The 22,527-nt window shown below is 40.3% G+C and overlaps 3 protein-coding genes and 1 long non-coding RNA gene across 8 annotated transcripts in view; 2 read left to right on the top strand and 2 right to left on the bottom strand.

Annotated features, from left to right (window-relative positions):
• Positions 1-1,883: 1,883 nt before the first annotated feature.
• LOC111860190 (uncharacterized) lies at positions 1,884-7,911 on the bottom strand. Of its 3 annotated transcripts, none has more exons than XR_002841981.2 (5): positions 7,541-7,911; positions 7,301-7,452; positions 5,686-5,766; positions 5,493-5,577; positions 1,884-4,262 (listed from the first exon to the last, which is right to left on the bottom strand). It is a non-coding gene; the product is annotated as an uncharacterized lncRNA (long non-coding RNA). The 3 variants fall into 3 exon arrangements; XR_002841982.2 differs by lacking the exon at positions 5,686-5,766 and having other exon boundaries at positions 1,884-3,965; positions 4,186-4,262; XR_002841980.2 differs by lacking the exon at positions 5,686-5,766.
• A 46-nt stretch (positions 7,912-7,957) lies between these two features.
• LOC111860188 (actin-like protein 6A) lies at positions 7,958-16,068 on the top strand. The gene is made up of 14 exons (XM_023843630.2): positions 7,958-8,098; positions 8,847-8,923; positions 9,052-9,226; positions 10,038-10,138; positions 10,484-10,581; positions 10,940-11,034; positions 11,915-12,021; positions 12,112-12,201; positions 12,335-12,396; positions 12,919-13,033; positions 13,131-13,211; positions 14,510-14,605; positions 14,852-14,938; positions 15,056-16,068. Exons 1-14 carry the CDS (start codon positions 8,074-8,076, stop codon positions 15,134-15,136), a joined length of 1,290 nt encoding a protein of 429 aa, XP_023699398.1. The 5' UTR covers positions 7,958-8,073; the 3' UTR covers positions 15,137-16,068.
• Positions 15,656-21,369, bottom strand: mrpl47 (mitochondrial ribosomal protein L47). The gene is made up of 8 exons (XM_023843631.2): positions 21,213-21,369; positions 18,128-18,289; positions 17,899-18,026; positions 17,693-17,753; positions 17,475-17,571; positions 17,149-17,279; positions 16,564-16,659; positions 15,656-15,942 (listed from the first exon to the last, which is right to left on the bottom strand). The coding sequence occupies exons 2-8, from the start codon at positions 18,271-18,273 to the stop codon at positions 15,834-15,836; spliced, it is 768 nt and encodes a 255-aa protein (XP_023699399.2). The 5' UTR covers positions 18,274-18,289; positions 21,213-21,369; the 3' UTR covers positions 15,656-15,833.
• The window catches only part of usp13 (ubiquitin specific peptidase 13), a 29,677-nt gene continuing 27,285 nt past the window's right edge, over positions 20,136-22,527 (top strand). Inside the window, exons 1-2 of one of the 3 annotated variants that reach the window (XM_023843628.2) lie at positions 20,139-20,514; positions 20,622-20,793. In XM_023843628.2, coding sequence (XP_023699396.1) covers positions 20,683-20,793 — 111 coding nt within the window. In that variant the 5' untranslated portion in view covers positions 20,139-20,514; positions 20,622-20,682. Of the gene's footprint in view, positions 20,794-22,527 lie in introns of all 3 variants that reach the window. The other 2 variants (XM_023843629.2, XM_072699839.1) reach the window with 2 other exon arrangements.

The following is a 22,527-nucleotide window of genomic DNA, read 5'->3' as shown; positions in this document are numbered from 1 at the left end:
AGATCTGTTTTTGTAAAAGTGTAGACGTTTTGCTTCTGTGTGTATATTCATTCCGGGACTGTGAAGTGTGGTCAGGCTCGCAGGCAGTGTTAGTACTTCAGTTGTGTGTCACTGTCATCCCTTGGTTGTATCGGAACATCCCCCTTATTGCACTTAGGCTGAGCAACGTGCAGTGTAGCGCACGCCAGTGAAAGTGGAGAGTAATTCATGTCCGCTATTCTGCACTGGTCATTGGAAATGGTTTGATGGAAACTAATATTCTCGAAGGTCACATTTAATGTCATTCTGATTTTTTTTTTTGTATTTAACTGTAAAAACATTTTTTGCACAATGAAGATGGAGAGCTGCCTTTAGTTTCACTAAACAGTAAACATACATTTAACTATTGCCATAGAAAATTACTTTCTAATTATTGTTTAATATTCGGTTGTTTTGCTGAGCTGAATGCCTTTAGTGATGAACAAGTTGACATATTTATTATGCAATTTTACGTAAAAGCAGTGTCCTCTGATATCACAAGTCATGACCCCCTTCTGCTGCTGAAAATAATAGTTTGTGGTTCATTATACAGAATTTTACTCTCCAGAGAAACAGAAGTGACAACTTAAAAAACTGTGTGTGAAAATTAAGGGACAAGAAAATGTTAATTCAAAAGTTTTTTTTTCTATATATTGGCTATTTATATGTGAAGTATAATTAAGCCAAAAGGTACGACATTATGGTGGCCCTAAAAGACCTCAGTCTATGGTATATAGAAACAGCTCTCTTAAATATACAATACATTTCTTGGTAACACTTAACTTGATTACTTGAGGGGGCACAAGTAACTTATTAACTCAGTTACTACTCAAGTGCAAATGATGAAAAATAACTGCATGAAATACATGAACCAAAATGATTGATTAATAATGAATGAAGATGAGATCAGTTAGTTTCTGGTTAATTATACATTAAGTATAAACTTACTACTACATAATTTGTGCCCCCTCAAGTAAAGTATTACCCATTTGTTTTCATACTTAGAGCAGTAAAAATGGAAAAGCCTAATAAAAACATGGAGTTACACTCCCCGAACACATTAAGTTTTTCCAGATCTTGTCAGGTAGAGAATCTGAGGATGAACACACAGAAATCAGGAAAGACTCAATTTATCATCAATGAAAAACTGCTATCTGTGAAATAAATCTGAATCTAACCCTGTTCGAAACATGGAGCCTTTCAAAGTTACAAACAGTAATATTTTAAAGACGTATTTACATTAGAGCACCACATCAAACAGTTTAAACCTGGACGTGATAATATTTGTATTTATTTATTCCTTTTTCCCCCATTAGGAACTCCTGAATTGTTAATGCAGCCAATAAAAGTGCTCAGTGGGAGAGTCTTTCCCTCATCTCTGTGAGACTTATAATCAATGATGAAGAGATGAAAGAGAGCCCAGCTCTTGTTGGTCCCTTTTGAATTGGCATGGGGGGGGGGGGGGGGGCTTAACGGAGGTGGCAACAGATTGACCATCGTAATACTGAAAATGGCAAGCTGCTTCCCAGTAATATTGTTCATCAGAACATGCCAAACATGAGAAGTAAGTTCCTACTTGTTAACTGAAGTGATGTCACAAAATATTCAGTTCTAGAATTGTATTTCCTGCATAAGCTGCTTTATTGCATGTGACACATAATGCCAAAGTCATTGTAAAATACTGGAAAGGAGCATCGGCTTATATTGATGATAATGGTAGACAAGGCTAAGATTTGGAAGCCAAGGTGAATATGAAGACATTATCAGAAACCTGTAAGGATTCAGGGATACAACAAATTTTAACACTAAAAAGGGTAATAATGTCACTACTGTGCAGAATAAGCCATTGTACATCAAATAATGAATAAAATTCCTGGCCTCATTTTTTATTATTATAAGAACAACCTGAACAGTTTCCCCAACATAATCCAGTTTAATTAATGAACTACATAAGAAGTACTTGAATTTAAATATGTTATTAATGTAGAGGTAAAAACATTGTTTGACAATACAATGCATGAATACAATTTATAACATGACCCTCTTAAATTATATAACTGAATATGCTTCAGGCATATGAAAAAAAATGCACCACATGGAAAATTAATAGCAGTAACGCTACACTTGTAAATATTGCAAATATTTAAAAACATTAAATAGAATAATCACCTCACAATCACTCTGGTTCATACATTGGCGGAAATAATTATTCAGCACGTGATACATGAGATTTAGACCAGACATTAGCTCACCAGACATTATGAAATCGTAACATTCCAATCCATACAAAAGTTATGTGCAACTAAGTGGATTGACTCATGGAAAAGGTACTGAACACCCTTAGTAAAATGTATATAATAAGTAGTGGAGAAGCCTTTGCTGTTTACAATGACAGCTTCAAGATGCTTTCTGTACACAGTAGCCAGCCTCAGAGTGTCCAGGTGAGATTTTGGCCCATTCTTCTGCTTCTGTGTCCTCTGTGGGTGGTGCTGTTACTTCATGCTGCTTGAGATGAGACTATGAATCCTACCTGTATGTGTGGAGTTCACATGTTCCCCCCCCCCATCCAAAAACATGCGGGTAGGCTAACTGGTGTCTCTGAGTTACACATAGTTTGTGCATGTATGTGGTCTGCAGTGGACTGGCCTCACATCTGGAGTGTGACTCAGTCTTGTGCTGTTTGGGATAGGCTCCAGAACTTACCCATGACCCCCGTGACCTGGAAAAGCAGTTAGAAGATGGATGGACGGATGGATTGATGAATGGATGGATTTAATTATTTTAACAGAATAATTCTTCTGAATGAACTAAAATTAAATGTGTGGAAACTAATCACTGTCTGTCAAATATAAATGATTAAATACCTGACAACCATGTGTTTGAATGTCCAACTCCCCCTAAAAGGGACTGAAATGCAAACTCACTGGAAAATGTTATCGTGGAAACAACAAATCGATTTGCTTGTTGAAACGGCAAAATAGTGAAAATGCGATGGTCATAAGTTTAGCTATGAAAAACTCCCCTCCAGGTTTAGGAAGAAGGATTTCTTTTTCATGTAGTCACCATATTAGCACGTACATTTAAATTCAATTAAACTGAAACATCTTGCAAAATATTTAAATGTATCCAGTGCTGGTGATTAATCATTCTAATAGTTATAATAATGAAGAGAATTTATACTGGAAACACTGTAATAAACAGTAAAGTTGGTGTTATAACTTTACTGCATATTTATGTTTTAGTTTTAGGTTAAATCCCATGTGATACAATACAAAGTATGCAATCTTTCACTTGCAACATTTATGATATATTCATAACGTCCAAAATAGAAATGTATTACCCCTTTATACATCTGTATTAGAGGTAAATATATATATGCTAAGCAGGGCCCCCTCCCAATTCTGCGTGTACCTTTATGAATAAAAGGGGCCCCATCAGATGTTGCCCCCCCTGAATCTGCCAGGGTACCCATACCCCTCCGATGCCCCTAATGCTAAGTGATTTGAATGCTTGTTCTCTGACTATATTGAAGGATATCCCACTTCCCTACTTCCTTACGGTGGTTTGCTGCTATCTGAGTTACTGCAGATCCTTGAAGCATTTTGGTATGAAGCAATTATAGAGCACAGACGCTCCCCGGGTTATGATGATCTGTGTATTTCGACTTTACGATGGGTAAATGTTTTTCACTTTCAGTACATTATTCAATAAATTACATGAGATATTCAACAATTTATCATAAAAAAGGCTTTGTGTTAATGATTTTGCCCAACTGTAGACTAATGTAAGTGTTCTGAGCGTGTTTAAGGTGGGCTAGACTATGATGTTGTCAGGTTAGGTGAACTGTATTAATTTTGACTTATGATAGGTTTATTGGAACGTAACCCCATTGTAACATGGGGAGAGGCTGTATAATTTCTTCTATAATCTTCTATTTCTTCTACAATCTTTAAAAAAAGTGAATTGAATCAGACAGCCTTTATTTTGGTTAGGCGCATTCAGCAACTCATAGTAATCTAATCTTAGATCAATTCTTGTCAAGCAAAAAAAAAAGAAAGACATTTGTAAGGGGGGAGCACATCAATAGCTTGGTTGCTAAAAAAAGCTTGGAGCACGGGCTGTAAATAGCCCTGAAGCCTGGTGTTGTGTACATCCACGTTGACTCACCTCTTAAGCATACAGTATAGGTGAAGGTCCTTTGGCTCTTTGGCTACACACATAAGCTTGTGCAACCAGGAGAACATCTGGATTAAAAAAAAAAAAAAAAAAGACGTGAAAAGTCATATCTGCTGTTTGGTCTCGCTGGTCCTACCGTTTTCTGATAAAAGCTCTGACATTACTGAAGCACCGCTTGCATACATGAGGAATGGGGGCAAGTAAGAGGCCAACCATAAAGGTAACAATTGTCCGTAAATTGATATGTCGTTACGATATTCCTGCAGAACAAAAAGAAATATTATAGATGCTATACTGTGTGTTGGATGCAACATCTTGAAATGAGGAACTAGTAAGAAACTGATTTGAACAAAATGAGTAGATATCAGATTGAAGATGTAATACAGAAGTCAAATGAAATGGAATTACCGATACATGGAAATTGATTTAAACCTAAAAAGGAAAAAAAATCAGAGTGGCCTTATCCCCTCGACTTATCTCTAGGGGAGGCTGGCCGTTGCCTGGGCAACAATTACAAATGGCAACTGACGTCAAAAAGGTAGAAATATCACAGAGATCAGGACCTACTATGCATAATGGATCATTCAAAACAGACTTACTTGAGGGACACTAATATTTAAAATATACCAAAGTCACACACAAGGTAACATTCATCAATAGATTATGAGGTATACATATCCTGCCTGCACCTACATACACATTCATGTTAAGGTATCCCGTATAACAGTATATGACATTTATTCTATAAAAGGTTCACCCACAAAACTTTTTCTAATTAATATCCAAAGTCAATGACAATTCACATCAAGATGTTTACTAATGGAATAACAGAAATACAAGCACATGTAAACACCGAAATCAAGCTATGCATTTCAAATGCAAATTGCATGCAGATGATCTTCCAAATAAAAAAAAAGTGATGGTCAATCACGCCATTCATTACGTCACGGGTAAAATGTCTGTGTTGATGCTGTTAAAAATACAACATTACTAGTTTTGATGGCAGAAGTCATCATAAAACCATCCAACCAACCGTCTGCCCACCCGCCTGCCCATTAACCAACCAGTTGCTTATTCTGGACTGGGTTACAGGATGGGGGTCAGAGAACCTGTCCCAAGCTTCATGGGGCACATACTGGATACACACTGGATACACACTGGATGGAATTCCGGTCCATGGCACAGCACATATCACACATACACACCATACGTAGATTCACACACTGCAAGCAGTTTACAGTGGCTGGTTCAACTAACTGCATATCTTTGGACTGGGGGGGGGCCTGGAGGAAACTCACATGGCAACGGGTGAAGATGCAAACTGCAAACTCCTCACACATACAGCCGAGTCCCAAAACTGGCAGGGTGACACCAGTGCTGCACCTGTGCCACAAAACATAAAGCATTTTTTTCATTAGCAAATTGTTTCTTTAAATTTACTGTAAATACATAACTGTTTATTTTACAACCCTCCTGCCAGTCATGCTTCACCTCTTCATGTCTCTCTCCCCGGCATTTACGGACTCTCCATGACACAGAAGCTATACAAATCGATTCACAGACGATGTTTGCCTAAACAAAGTCAACAAAATCTGATCATTTCCAGGATACCATGTGTTTCTGTAAAATCAATGAATGCCGCCAGTCCACGTACACATTATTCCATTACAGTCTGTTCCCTATTTACCTATTTACTACACATTACAAATATCTTTTATTTGTTACATTGTCAGTGCTTTCTTCAACAAATTTCTAAGAATCTTGCATAAACTGATCAGAGAACAATTCCTTTAACCGTTTAAAACTGGCTAGATATCTGAAGCATTTGAGAAGAATAAACCAGAATATGTGAAAGACACATGTGTAATTTGTTTACGCCTTGGCAGTAATGGCAGTTGTACATGTGCTGACAAAATACACACATGGCTAGGATCAGATTTATTCCAACCTTGATTAATATTAATATTCTAAAAGGCTGTCTTTTACAAATCACAGAATCACTAAATTTGATGCAGCGGGCTTTTGTAAATGAAAGCTTGAACTTATTTGTTAATGGGTGACCAACTTTAAACAGAAGTGAGAGTCTGGCACAATTCAGAAATCCAGGGGAATCCCGCCGATCTCCACAAACTGTAGGTGTGACTTAATGCACATTAACCAGTGAGTACAGTGAGTACACGTACATCACACTCTCAAAGATGATCGTGCAGGAAAAAAATAAATATTAAATGGCATGGAAATTTGTAATAATTGGGATACTTGCTTATTTCAACAAAACAAAAAAAATCAGATTTATTGGTTTTATAATAAAAATCATTACTTTATTAATTTGTTTACAAAAATATATATCACATTTGAATCAGCTAGTAGTTTGAAGTAAAACATTTATTTTAAGTAGTAATGAATTGAAACCCAAATTATAGTTCTGAAAAAGCTGTTGTGAGATAAAAAGTCCTTTGACAAGCTTTCTCATTGGGGGCTTTTAAATAAGTGACATTTTGCAACAACGAACACCAAACATCAGTGTTCAGTTTCCCTTTGGGAGCCAAAGAATATAATTGCAATTCATAGTAAAATGGCAAGAACACAACTGAGTCAGTCAAAAAAAAATTACAACACTTAAGAAATTGTCTGGAGGGAGAATTTTTGCAGATATGTTTCACATTGCTTGTCAAAGGACTTTTGTTATGAAACCAATGAAAATTATTTTTTATAGAATTAGGAAAGTGTCCCAAGACATTCTGTCAGTGCTGTATATAACCCTTTTCCTTATTATTGTTTAATAAACATACATAACACACCGAACATGTTTGTGTAACACAGAAGTTTGCATAGGTAGAAAATATACCACTTTCTTCTTTGTTTCTCAAACTAAACAAATTCTTATGAACTTCACCTGTAGTCCTTTTTTTAAAAAAAACTGGGCGTTTTCCTTTTCTTCCTCCTATTCCTAAAATATATGTTATAATTTGTTGTAGTTGTCGCAATGGTGCTGGTCTGTACTCACCTCAGATACGTACTAGTGCAATTCTTCAAACCCTTTTCATTTCTGGGTTGATTAACACACATTAACCCAACCCAAGAATTTGAACAGATAAACACTAACCTTTTATCCAGAGATGATTTTTCCAAAACAAATGAATGCCCATTAGCCTTTTTGTAAAGGCATGCTTTCAGTTCCCTCTCTATGCTTAGCGCGGGTGGAGATGCAGCAAAATGAAGAGCAGATACTCGGCAAGGCACTGGGGCAGAGCAGAGCTAGAAAGGAAAAATTAAAATGTTTCTTAAAAGCGTGGGATTTTCCTATTTTGTACTTGTAGTACAACATGTGTCCCAAAATACATACCTATGTACGAATGCAGAATGTTAGTTTTCTCTGTTACGTCTACTGACGCTTTGTCTGGGTGAAAAAACGAAACGTGCAACTAACGTGTTGACTAAGAAATGATAGAAACAAGGGACCTCCGTGGACAGTCTTGCATTATCGTGACCCATTGCAGCCGAAAGCCAGTCACAGCGGATAGGTAATTAAACGAAAGGATTAAAAATATGAATAAATGACAATGAACAAACTTGTCAGACGTTTTCATATATGTTGACATCTCCATCATTTCCCCCAAACACCGGCCGAACTACAACTTTTTTTTGTCTTAGTGACGTTTCTGGCATCCACCAATAGAATTACGCCGAGAAGGTGTGGCCAAAAGGTTCTATTCTCTGATTGGCTACGTGTGGCAATGGCGCCTTACGTACGGTGTCGCTCCATCAATGTGATGAGTACGCTCTAGTTTCTATTGTTAAGCGTCGTGGTTTTAAATATATATATATTAAGATAAAACATTACTTTTTTCTCTTCCATCATTATAACCAAAACCAAGAATGAGCGGCGGGGTGTATGGAGGAGGTAAGTTTAGTTTTGAGATGCGATGAATCAACGAACTTGCCACGTTGTTCTTTTTATTTTGCTATCTTTGCTCCGGAAAGATGTTGTTCAGTACTTGGCGTTTATGTCCGTAATCGGAAGCAGTCTCGTCTTTTTATGTGTTCCGCTAGTTGTCTAAATCCATATTCATGAACGCCGATCCCACGTTTTGCAACGCAAAGTCCGTGTCTTTGGATGGCTGCGCAGTTCGTCTGGTCCCCGTTTAGCCCAAGAACGGTGATATTATGTTACCGTGACCCGTCGCAAGTTCACATCCATCCATTCACCCGCCCACTTTTAACAACCTACTCGCTGAGATCCGGCATCTATGCAGCGACTTGACGGGACGCCAGTCCGCACATTTGCTTCCCCCTCATTAATATGATGTATTGGCAGGACCCAGATATCGGCATCCCTTTAACGTTTAAACCTTTTAAATCATTACATCTTAACCAAATATACATCGAAGAAGTGTGCAGGCTTTGGATTAAACACATATCTGTGAATTGTGTAGAGCTAGATGACTATGAACACTTATGTGTATATTTACATTGTACCTCAGGCATCATTTGCGATAGTTTTAAGATTCGTAAAACGGACGTAGGTTTTATTTTAATTGGATGGTGTTTGCAAGGAGTATTTTAGCATTGACTGGAATTTGGAATCCCACCTCTGATTGCAATGTTTTTTTTACAAGACATGCAATTTTTCTTTTTTTTTTTTTCTATAGATGAGGTTGGAGCTTTGGTCTTCGATATAGGATCTTACAGTGTACGGGCAGGATATGCTGGGGAGGACTGTCCCAAGGTGAGCTCCGGGAATATAAAATCTTTACTTTCCCCGCCCGTCATTTCCCCCTTAAAAGACCTTGACTGTACCGACTGTAGGTGGATTGAAAGCGAGAAGCTGGTGTGCAATGCTTTGTTGGTCTGCAGGCTGACTTCCCTACTGTGATCGGCGTAACTTTGGACAGGGAGGATGGGAGCACGCCCATGGAAACCGACATGGACAAGGGCAAGCAGAGTGGCCACACATACTATATAGACACGAACCAGCTCAGGGTTCCACGTGAGAACATGGAAGTTATGTCCCCTCTCAAAAACGGCATGAGTAAGTTCTTGTATGCGTGTGAGTTTACCTGACCAGCTCTGGGCTGATTGGGTCACAGATAGTTTGGTCTTATGCTTCAGTACAGTAATCAGAACATGAAGTTATGGTGTCTTACCCAAACATGTATGAGTGTACATGTGTGTATGTATGCGATGGGATCCAGTTGACCCGATGGTCAGTAGAATTTAGATGTAGTGGTTCTCAGCTGGCTTTGTCTCAGGACTCACATTGTTCCTTGGTTAAGTCACAACCCAAATTTAAAAATATTTGAACCAAATTTATTTTACAGAAATAGTGCAGGGATAGTAAACAGAGCATAGTGCAGTGACAGCTGCACAATGCCTTCTTGCTTTGTCAAAAATAGTAAGACATTGGGGTGGGAAAAATTCAAAATACTTTTTGTTTTAAACTGCACACTTCACAATGCAGTGACAATGGTCCTGCGACACTCTTTTGGGTCGTGACATGAGTTAAACAACAAATATTCTCAGCTAATGATAGTTTTGAATTATTGAATAGACTTCATATATTAAAAGATGTCACAGGTCATATATGGATATTAATAATCATTTGCATGTTTTAATAGGATTAAAACTAGGGTGGTCATAGGGTGGTACCTAGGAAACTGAAACTGACACACAAGTTTATGTGTAACACAGTTGTCTTTTATTGCAGTAAAAAGGTATAATGTGTCTTAGGGGCATTTGAAGCACTTGAGTTGGACAGGGAAATGATTGAGTGTGGCAGTGAGTTTTAGAGTTGTGTTTCTAAAATTACCAATAATTGCCTTTGCTTCCTTGACTGGCTGAAGTTGACAACTGGGACAGCTTTCAAGCTGTTTTGGATCACACCTACAAGATGCACTTCAAGTCAGAGCCAAGCCTGCACCCCGTGCTTATGTCCGAGGCCTCGGTGAGTCTCTGGTCGCCATGACAATTATGTTTGTTTGTTTTTTTCCTCCAGTGCAGTTATACGATAAGAAAAAGAGAATGGCAGTGCTAGCAGTTAACCATCACCCCTAAGGTTCACTGGAACTACTTTCCAGTGTTCTTCGCCTTTTCAGATTTTACAGTGAAGTTGACTGATTTGCCAAAAATGACGGCCACACCTCAGTCATAGATATATGCAAATAATTGAGTACAAATGTGTCTCGCTTTCTGCAGATGTTTTTTTTTTTCCCCGTTTCTAGATTAACAGCGTAGCCCTTTGTCTGGTCGTCACTGTCTAATCTGTCGTTTTTTTGTTGTTCGTGTGCAGTGGAACACACGGGTGAAGAGAGAGAAGCTGACTGAGTTGATGTTTGAACACTACAACATCCCTGCCTTCTTTCTGTGCAAAACCGCTGTGCTGTCGGCGTATCCTTTCCTGGAGTCACAGGGCAGCGTTTCTCCATGGGTGGTTTGATTGACATGGAAGCATTAGTGTCACACAGTGGAGACAGAGTAGTTTTCACCTGACAAGCAAACTGTAAAAGTGTTTGATGGTAGCTGTCATTTCTAATGTAGTTCTGAGTGTGATTAGCGTTTGTCCTCTGATTGTCGTACCAGTGAGGCGTTTTTTAGTGGAAAGGGTGCTGAATTACTGTTTAGGTCATTTTAGAAATCTTGACTAACAGAACTAGGGAGAAAATAAAACTCTTCCGTTGATGTCCTGCTGTTTAATCCTCTGAGCTTCGTTACCCTTATTACCTTATTACCTTTACTAGTTTCACAGATTTGCCAACGGCCGATCCACAGGTCTGGTGCTAGACAGCGGCGCCACACACACAACCGCCATCCCAGTCCACGATGGATATGTCCTGCAGCAAGGTATGGATCCAACAACCCGAGTCAGCGACCTCTCAGCTCCTTCCTTTGAATTCATTTTCTAGAACTCTGCTAGTTCTCTTATCTCTGATTTAATTGGGTTTTTTTTCCCCTGCTCTGCTTAGTTATTGTCAGAGGTGGAAAGTTCAGGTCCAGAGAGCAAAAGTCCAGACCAAGATCGTGTTTCAACGAACCAGTTGAGCATAAAGAGTGTCACAGTCACCAGTGTTTCCCCCAGGTTTACAGCTTGGGGGGGGGGGGGGCAGACGGACACCGACAGGATTCATGGGGTTCATGTGTTTCTTTTAATGACAGCAGTCAATATAACAACTGAACTAAACATCAGAACATTTCTGCTGCTCGCAGGAGAGTGAGTGTTGTCATCGTCACCACTCTGGGAGTGTTAAAAAAACGCAGATATTTATGTCTGCTTTTCAGGTGGTTTGACGCGACGTATTTTCTGATGCACGCTCTCTGTCCGGTGGTGGAAGTATACTCACCTGTGTGTGCGTGCACGTCTTCTGTGTGCGCGCATCGGGGCGGAACTCCGCCATGCGAGATACAGAGAACAGAGATGAATTGTAAACGCGTGACCGTGTAGAGACAAAAATGACAAGCTGTTGTGTAAATAAGATAAATAACGTAAGGCTATTTAGATTGTTTAATAAAAGGACAATGTATAGACCTGTTCTATAGGAAAGGTAACTTTAAATGAGTTCTGTTTTGGTCTGGCACTATATAGTCTAGAGAATAAAATTAAATAATATAATGGTAGGAGAAACACTGGTCACAGAGTACTCAGCTGGTTGGTTGAAACAAAATCTTGATCTGGAATCACCCACATCTAGTTGCTGTATGTGCTAAGCATCTCTTCGTCCTTCAGGTATCGTGAAATCACCCCTCGCTGGCGACTTCATGAGCATGCAGTGCAGGGAGCTTTTCCAGGAGCTGGGCGTGGAAATAATCCCTCCGTACATGATTGCGGCGAAGGTGTGGCCCACAGTCCCCCCTCGGTGTCTGAGCTGCGCTTGTACGTCCCACTGCACGATCCCGTCTGACGTTTCCCCGTGACATTCTTAGGATGAGGTCCGTGAAGGTGCGTCCGCCAGCTGGAGGAAGAGGGAGAAACTACCGCAAGTGAGGCGTTCCTGGCACAACTACATGTGTAATGTAAGCGGCTGACCAGCTGTATGCTCACCAGCTTTTCTACTGGGGATTTATTTTACACATGGATTGCTTATCATGCACATACCTCATCTGATGGTGATGTCATGTATTAATTTTTTATTTTCTATTTTCCCAGACTGTGATCCAGGACTTCCAAGCGTCTGTACTGCAGGTTTCTGATTCACCATATGATGAGCAGTAAGTCTAATCGATTGATCAGTATTGTTATTGCCCAGAATGACGTCATTGTGAGGATGGTGCAGTGGTGCAGTGGTGCAGTGGTTATCACTGTCACCTCACACCTCCAGGACCAGCGTGAGAGTCTCCACCGTGGCTCTGTGTGTGTGGAGCTTGCATGTTCTCCCCGTGTCGTCGTGGGGTTTCCTCTGGGTACTCCAGTGTCCCCCCCACAGTCCAGAAACATGCGGAGGTTAGCTGGAGTTGCCAAATTGTCCTTGGGTGCATATGTGTGACTGAACGGTGTGAGTGTGCCCCGTGGCGCCCTGGCGCCCCATCCTGGGTTCTTCTCTGCCCTGCACCCGTAGCCTCCAGCATAGGCTCCGGACCCCCCGCAACCATGAATAGGACAATAGGACGGTTTCAGAAAATGGATGGATGGACTTCATTGTGGTTTTGCAGGAGATTCGGAACGATAATAGAATAAAACGTCCCTGCACTTCAGTATTGGTGCTGCATGATGGTGGACCTGTGCCCCTGCAGGGTGGCTGCCCAGATGCCCACGGTGCACTATGAGTTACCCAACGGCTACAACTGTGACTTTGGAGCAGAGAGGCTGAGGATCCCCGAGGGCTTGTTTGATCCCTCCAACGCCAAGGTTTGACACCCAAGTTCATCTCAGAAGGTGTTGAAGAAAGCTGATCTCCCTGAGGGGAACTCCTCCGCTTAGTCTGATCCCACGTGTCTCTCTGCAGGGTCTGTCGGGGAATACCATGCTGGGTGTGGGTCACGTGGTGACGACGAGCGTAGGGATGTGCGACATCGACATCCGACCGGTAGGTTCACATGTGAGGCGACGTGTTATGACCACCTTATTCACGATCCAAAAGTTTTATCTTCATTGTGTTACAGACGAGATTACATCAGAGACTTCCAGCACCGATGCTGTACAAATTAGAAGTAAATGATACATAAACAATCTAAAAAAGTGAATGTGAAAGTGAACTTAAACTGTTGTAGGCCTAGATGGAGGTATTCAAACTATAACAGAGAGAAATTATAAAGAAAACGACCATGGAACAATAACATGACATAAAGCGCAGGAATTGCACATACTTGTACGGCCTTGCGTCGAGTTAGACTTGATCAAGTTACACCTGATCGCATTTGTGTCTGAGGTCCATAGTAAATAGTAATAAAACAGTGACCGAGAGACGCCTGAAAGCAGACGTAGGACGCAGTAGGCCGTTAGCGGGTGTATGGATTAGTGTAACCAGTGCAGGAGAATGGGCAGCACTGGCAGCCATATGATGACCCGCTGTCTGTATCTAACTTGTAGTAATGTATGCATAGAGTAATGTATACATGATGAACAGCTACAATATTGCGATGCCTAAATTGAACAGCTGTTCCTGTTCCCAAATGCGAATGCCAGTCAGTGCACAATGAATAGTGATTTCTGTGAAATTGCAGTGATCCATTATTGTTTTATTTATGTGAGATGTCCTTACTTACCTATTGTCTTGAGTTGCTTTTCCACTAGTACACAGGATCCGAGCCGTACCCGTACTCACTTTGGCTTTCCACTGCAGAAGGGTCGACTCGTTAAAGGGGTCGCTGGGTTTGGAGAGCGACAGAAACATGAACCTAAAGAGACGCTTATTTACTGTTCACATAGTGTACAACACGATTTACTATGTGCTAATTTCCGCTAGCACATCAGTGAGAATCCCTGTGATATGTTAGCATCAAATGCTAACGTAATTGGGATTAGGAATCCATTCCTTTTAGCTGCTCTATAGTACTCAAGTTCCGAGTTATTGGAAATGCATCAATACATCGCCACATGCGATACTACTAATAATGAATAATATATATCATATGCCTTTTTTCCTTCAGATAATCCATGCACAGAACACCGGTATATCTATTTTGACCGGTCCGGTGGTGGTGACGTAGCCAGCTTTGTTTGGTCACGCTTTTGGCACTGCTAGTAAACAGGGCCACGCTGGGTCCAGCTCCGATAATTTACAATGGAAAACCGTTAGTTTGTGGTGCGGCTCGGGTCTCGGTGGAAGTGGAAAACCACCATTGGAGAAGGACACAGACTGAGTGATCCTGCCCATCTTCCCAGGGCCTGTACGGCAGTGTCGTCGTCACGGGGGGAAACACGCTGATCCAAGGCTTCACTGACCGGCTCAACAGGGAGCTGTCCCAGAAGACACCCCCGGTGAGGGGGCCGCCCCAACCTCGGGATGCATTTCTGTACACTAAAGCCAGAAATAGTCCATCAAATACCACTTTGCAAAAGAGTCCCGGCACCTGTGCTTTTAAACCATCTAAAATGAGTGTATTGTTTTGTGATTCATGTGTCCATCTTCTGAGTAGAAATATCATCACGTTGTGTGTGGAGCGTACCTGTAACTACTGACAAGGACATTACTGCCTCCTTTTTAAATGTCCTCTCTGTGTTTAGAGCATGCGCCTCAAGCTGATAGCCAACAACACCACCGTGGAGCGCAGGTTCAGCGCCTGGATAGGCGGCTCCATCCTCGCCTCTCTGGTACGATTTTTGTTATATTTACTGCAGTTTGAGTTTTACTTCATATACCTGCATCTCGCACTTTTTATGGAGTAATTCGGACAGCTAATGTTTGTATTCCTAAATGCTGTTCTGCAGGGAACCTTCCAGCAAATGTGGATCTCAAAGCAGGAGTATGAGGAAGGGGGCAAGCAGTGTGTGGACAGAAAGTGTCCGTGATTGGCTGTAACTCTACAGAAAAGGCTGGTCTTTCCTCTGGACTCAGGAACATCCTATAATGGCATTTTTTCCTCCTCCTATGGCATTTAAAATTGTTTTCCTTTTATCGGGTTATTTTATGTGGTGTTAGTTTTGAGATCCCCACTCAGGCAAATTGCTGTTAGAGTTCAAGAGTTGTAAGCCTTTTATAATTATATTTTGATAAGGCACTGATTAATCATTTTATACAATCAGTCTTTAATTATGCCATGTTCATTTTAAACAGCAGCGATCGACAAAAATGCTTTGTACATACCTGTGTGTCACATTGCATTACATGCGATCAAAGAGCATCGTCTTTTAACAGGAATTTCATTCTCACCTCACTGTCTAAATTTGAAATACAGCTGCATTATATGTTGAATGACCTGCCTTCTAGTGGACTGTGAAAGTAAGAATATTCACAGAGGATGTTCTTTTATGTATGATATTCAGTGCTTCTTTTATTGTAAGACATAGAACTAGCTGAAAACAATGAACTGCATTTGAGGTAAAATTTTATTTGAGATTTAAGAGCTGCGAGACTGCATGAATTGCAGAGTTAATCTCACGTGTGTGTTTTGGCTATTAAAGAAAAAGAAAAAAAAAAAGCTTCATTGTTATATAAAGGCATACATCAGTCACATGTTCATGATGTTCCAAGCATGTTCTTAGCGCCTCATGCCTTGGAGACCATGTTCGGGAATTTCTCCATCAGTTTGCTGTGCCTTTTGGCTTCGGCCAATCGCTTCCTTCGTCTTCTTCGCATGTGTTGTTCTATGCGAAGCCTGAGTCATAAATACAAAAATGTACTGATTACAAAGATCAGCAACCAAAGAATACTTATCCCAAGCTACATTTTTGCTAATTGTTTTTTTTATCTTTTATCTAATAAAGAAATTTCATTGAAATTGTGTAAATCACAACTGCTAGTTGCTAGTGATGAGTAAATGAAGTCTCATGAACCATTTGCTGTATTTTCTGCTCTTGGTTTGCTATGAGGCATGCCTTGAGCCCTTTTATGATTAGAGAGCACCATCTAGTGTGTCTCAGAATCAAGTGATAAGTGTTCTATTCCACCCGAGACACCCCTCAATGAGCGGATCAATGACCTGAATAATTTAAAGAGCAACTTACATGTAATACTGGTGGAATGAAGAAGAAAAAAAAAAGATGCTGGTAGATTTAAAAGTGGCATGGCTGACTCGTTTAAAATAACAGTACAGAAATTACTATTATGCATGTTATAAAAATAGCTTTTGCATATGCATAATAAGTAAAATAAAATTCATAGTTTTTTCCCCTAGAGTTCCCAAAGAAATGATACCGGAAAGTCTTTGGATCAATGAAATAATTCAAATTAATGACGTCAATCAGGTGTGGTCCTTATTACCAAGATGCTCACTCACCTTATGAAGTCATTAACAAATGGTGCCGAGAAGAATCGCTTTCTCTTGTATCTTGTGTTCAGGTACCATGGAATGGGGTACTCCTTAAATTTATACCTGCCAAGTCCACAGAAACACTTAATTAATGTATCGGGTAATAATCAGGTCTGAGAAGGTGGTCAAGGCACCGTCAGCTTCTGCACATGCTGGCACACAACAGCTGAACATTATTTGCAAAATGACCAACTCTGTAGCACTTCCCAGCCAATGCAAACACGGGTCTTTTCAGAACTTCTGTGAGGGAGTTATTTTACAGTTATGAGAAAAATAAAATGACAGCAGTTATCCACTGCGAGCAATGAAATATTTGACAATGACAACACAGGATGCATATTTTTGGAACCGGTATATTTTCATGCTTTGTACCCAAGGGCATAGCAATAGCCCTTAGCCAGAAATTTAGTTTACCAGAAAATGAGACATGAACATTTAAAGCTGTACAAAATCCAATTCTAAAAATATGTACATTTCTAAGTGGCATTTTCTTCCATATAAAGGCAAACTGCTATTTTGTTAGACAACTGAAACTGCATTTTCCATCCATACCAGTAAGTTCTTCCAAAGAGGTTTTTTCTCCAAGCACCTGGGCGAGATCTCTCCTGGCCAGTCTGCAGCAACCGGATGGCATCCTCTCTCTCCCTGACTACAGTCTCAAGCCTTATCATAGACCTGTCCACCTGAAATAAAGTGACCTGGTCATTTAATATTTTTAAAATACTTTAAAGACTATATCACACAGGACAGCATTTCCATTCCTCAGAGACAAAAGTCACAGAATCACAGTATTAAACATTATGCTCTCTAAAGTGGCCTCCTGAACACTGTCAGGAATGGCGTCAGCCGGGCACGCAACCCGGACGCTCCGTTTTTACCTTCCTCAGGCGCTCCGGGCTCGGCATCGGGACCCTTTGTCTCTTCGCCTCTTGTTCAATAGACAGCAACATGTTCTTCTCTTTGAGCAGTACGTACCTGCAGAGAAATTCTGCGGTTATACTCGCAGCCCATTTACCCCGAAATGCACTGATTTCTGAATCCATATACAATTTCGCCAAACACATGGCACATTATTGACATTAAGTATGCAGCGTACCATAGCTTGTGTAAATCTTCATTACTTTTAGTCCTTAGTTGTTTTGCAGTCCAAGGCGCCCCTATGAAAAATACATCGACCGTTAGGCGAACAACCAGCGAGATAAACGAAACAATTAGCAGAATTTAAGGTTTAACAAATATAACATACACAAGACGTCATGCAATTTTAGCGTAAGATACGACATGGAAGCACTGAATTTTTACCTGACTTGACGGTCGACTCCCCCCAGTTTTCGGGGATGTCAAAGAACTCCTCCAGTCCTTTTCTGCAGCTGGACGTGTACAATGACCGGCACTGTGCAACCAGCCTCACATGAGTCTGAGGACAGGGACTGCGTTTGGGAAGGAAAAAGTCAAAGACAGCAGCAGGGAAATAGGCTATTAGGTTATGCCACGTGTTAATTAATATGTACATATTTTATTGTTATTTTACCTCAGTGGACCGAGTTTGGTAAAAACATGCGGACGCTGGAGAGGTAAAGTTGATATCCTAAATCCTGACTGAAATTGACGGCAAAGTGACAAAACACGTCCTCCACTGATCGCAGCCATCTTGGATCTGTGACGTTTACCCAACATGCATCACGGCGTTTCACTGTCATCAGAAAAGAATCGTATTTCGCATAGATGATTCGTTAAAAGATATAGATACACACACATATTATATTATATACACACACGCACATACACAGGTTTATACATTTATAATTCGTTCTTTTGGTCCAATCACAATTCCCCAGATCTTATCAAGCGGACGTCGTATAACCTTTCCTGCATTTAATGTTCTTGCAACATAACTGAATCTGAACTGTTTCCAACGGAATAAAATAATTAAGACGCAATCGACGGTATATTAATGGCAGTTATGACCTCCTTAAAATGATATGTCCCTTCACAATTACTGTAAACCTATCTGATTAATGGAAAATTCATTTCTGTATTTCATGTTGTACAGGTTACTGACATAAGTGACCTTTATGGCATGCGCTCGGGAATTGTACAGTAAACCGTCGATGACTTTGCCACTCCAGTGTCTGTTAGATTCAGGTGCAGGAATTGTTTTACAGCCAACATTAACATTTCATTTTGAAATGATTGATATTTTGCTATAATAAATGATGAATACAGATTTATTAATGGCCAATGTGTATTCATTCATTTTGCAGACGCGCTTGTCCTGTGCGGGGTTGTGGGGGTCGGGGAGTAACCCTGGGGAGGACACCAGCCCATCACAGAGTGCTCACTCTCACTCTCAAACCTACCGACAATTTGGCAACTCCAGCTCACCAGACCAAGTGTTTGGACTGCAGGAAATACCAGAGAAACCACACATTTGGCCAGGGTGGTGACTCAAAGCCTCTACGTTCCCCACAGCGTGTGTGACTGAGTGAAATGTGATGGACCTGCATCACTGATGTACCCCAGCCTTCGGATGTTGTACCCCATACTGCCTGGGGTGGGCTCCATCCTCCCCCCCCAACCCTCTTCAGAATAAGTGGTTAGAAGACAGGTAGATTGTTAACAGCATATACACTTTCAGACCACCTTCCTGATAGCTGAAATTGATATGGAGCATATTTGAGAAGGATAGATGAGATATGTATGTGTCTTTTTTTAAAAAAAATCTGGTAGAGTTTCTCTCGTTCTCTCCATTAACTAAATGAAGGGCTTTGGATTATGGCTTTCTCCTCTTGTTTCATGGCCCTGTATAAATGGGAAATCTGTAATTTATCTGCTAAATATATACAATTACAAATTTCCAGTGAATAATTTTCCATGAGTTAGACTAACCATCATATTTTACTTCACCAAGGACTAGGGCACCCAGTTATTTTCTATATATAGTAAAATATAATATTCACGACTCATTGTGCAAAGACATGAATAGCTCTAGCAAGTGTTAAACATTTAGATGAGGGAATTACTGATTGTACAGGTACATACAGGTACAGGTATTTTCCTCCCCATAAGACGGCAATACAATCTGGAAATGAAAAGCACCCTAATATCAGGGATTCTTTGGAAAACAAAATTCCCAAATTAATGTACATGTTCTCATTTGGATATTGCATATAAAGCATGATCTGGTACAGAGTTAGATGAATGTACTGGGTTATCTTTAAACATTCAAGATGACAAAGGAGCAAGTAAATATACTGATATCATATCTGATGCATCACACGTGATAATTGCTTTTAGTTGGCAAAAACTGCGGTGTTTCCACATTACAATAATTCTATAATCTTGTATTACGTATAATCAAATAACAAAAAAATTAAAAAAAAATTTTGGAAACAGTTTTCAAAAGTTATCTAATTTTGCATAAAGCAACAATGCTGGATGTCTTAATATCTACTGAAACAGCTCTTCTACTACTGGTGACTGAAGATTTCTTCCCCTCTGTAAAAAACAATTCCTTTATGAGCTATTAGTCTAGTTTCACGGAATTGTCCTCCAAATGTAATGTAAATAATATTCAGATATCGATTCCAGATGTTGCACGCAGTTGCTCTGCTGTGTTATCATCGCCTTCAAAGCGGGTTACCTCCACAATAGGCGTGGTCGTGCTAATACTGGGTAATACAGTAGCTAGGCGCGCAGATGTAGCAGAGCAGACATTACAAAAAGCAGTCAACGTAGGCCTTTAAAAAAAAAAACAAAAAACAAAATCCATGTGAAGAAAATTCTTCCAGTTCCGGAAAACTGCAAATCGTCAATAACTCCTACGACCGCAACACCAGCGTTTATTCCTATATTTGCTTATCGCCCCCAATTAAAACGCGGTCGGAATGGCTTACAAATAATAATCCATAAACAGATGTCAGTATTTTTATTGTGCGTAACATTTTGAAGCGACACATCCCCGAATCCAGCAGGAATGTCGGGACTGTGCGATTTAAAAATAGCATCATCTTCTTTCCTGACAGCCTGCTCCAGTAACTCTTTCGCAAACAGCAGCGCTGCGGGGACAGAAGCAGGAATGCGAAGATGGCTGCAGATCTAGGAGAGCTACTGGTTCCCTACATGCCCACCATCAGGGTCCCCAGGACTGGAGATCGGGTTTTCAAGAGTGAATGTGCCTTTTCCTACGATTCCCCTGTAAGTGCCTCCGATTTAAGTAACGCATGTACGGGGCGATCCTGCCTGCTTTAGTACACGTGAATAGCTGCGCAGTTCCGCGGGGCAGCCGGGGGTACACCCCGCGATCTCTTTGTACTTTTACGGAGAGTATGCCATATGTAATGTTTACACTGCCGTGTTAACCCCAAAATCAGATTTCATTTTGTCAAGCATTTAATCTCTTTCAAACCATACACTGGCATTTGTAATCGACCAATGCTACCCACGATTATTGCGAATCCATGCTTGTCACTGAAATGTTTTTATTGAAACATTAGTTACTCACTCACTGTGACATATATAGAATACAGCCTCAGTAGACTACTATTCAGCAGCTAATTATACGGCAAACCGATAGCTCAGCTTTTCCATTGACAGTCACCTTAGTGTTGCTCTACCTGAATGCCGTGTCTCCGGCGTCGGTCTTCTTTGGAAAATGTTGGCCAGTACGAATTATCTAACCCCCCCCCCCCACAAAAAATACAATATGACACGGTCACCATTTAAAAAGTTCACATTTACTCCTTAGCGCCTTAATTTACGTTTTCCTCCTGCAAGTAATTATTATACTCAACACATCGAGGTTTCCAAGCTGCAAATAGTTATTGTAGATTTGTAGGCTAAATAAAAAGCAATTCATGGCTGTTGTGCATGGTTGTAATCCTGATATTGAGATATCTTGGGTGTTGTTGGAATACGTTAACTACTAGAAATCCACACGTGATGTTTTATCTGTTGTAGTAATTTTAACGGTGACTCAGCTGTCTGGAGTTCATCATATCTAACTGAAGATGGGTTATTTTTACTCCGGTGCTGGGAGCTCGTGTATCACACTGAACTCCTTTAGGGTCTCCTGGTCTAAGTATAAAATACTGTGAACGGTACAGTTTAACAGTAAATGCTTTTGTTACTTTAATGTCGAGTTGGATCAGCCTTGGGAAGGTATACTGGTACGCTATGGTAAATAATAGTGTGCAATCGAGAATCACGCACGCTTAAGGTCTTACCTTGGGGGGACAGAATGGCCCTCAGCCCATATTACCAGTAATTTATTTAACAGATAAATTTGTGTGGTTAAATTCTTGTAACATTTCACATGTTTTCAAAGAATCAGCTGTTTAACGTGAAAAATTTCAGTCACATGGTTCTGGTGTTTTGGTTCTGGAATTATTGCTATTTCCACTATTAAAGCCCTTCATAAAACATTTTCTATGAAGTATTTACCTATCATTTGAATGTAATTAATGCAATGCTTTCCCTTAAAAAGTAAAAAGAAAAAACACTTTTAAGCATCGTTTACTGGAAACTGGTGTGTTCCAGTCTGCAAAAGATTTAATTTGCATGCGCTTAGTTGAATTGGTTTAACGTGACATAAGCTTCATAGGTGTGGGGATGTGGGGATACGTGTCACATTTCCTTGAGGGCCACAAATGAGAAGATTGGTACGCTGAACCAAAGGCCGCCAGCATCAGCCTGGGCTCTGGCCCGCATGCCTTTTTTGTAGTATTTTGAAAATACGTGCTTGTTAATTTTACAGCAGTGGCCTTGCACTCATTAAAATTTCCACATCTTCTATTCTTCAATGTTTTCAGCGTGTTTGTGGGCCGGCAGACAGTTACCTGAACCCCATCTCTGGTAGTAATACTCTGAGGTTTTGTAGCTTATTGGCAAATGCAGTGTATCATTTGTGCATAGGCTGCTTTGGACACCTTC

Source organism: Paramormyrops kingsleyae, chromosome 15 (genome assembly GCF_048594095.1).
Source record: "Paramormyrops kingsleyae isolate MSU_618 chromosome 15, PKINGS_0.4, whole genome shotgun sequence".
In the NCBI taxonomy this organism is placed as follows: Eukaryota; Metazoa; Chordata; class Actinopteri; order Osteoglossiformes; family Mormyridae; genus Paramormyrops; species Paramormyrops kingsleyae.
The sequence above is the reverse complement of the archived record's forward strand: the minus strand, read 5'-3'. Positions and strand labels throughout refer to the sequence as shown.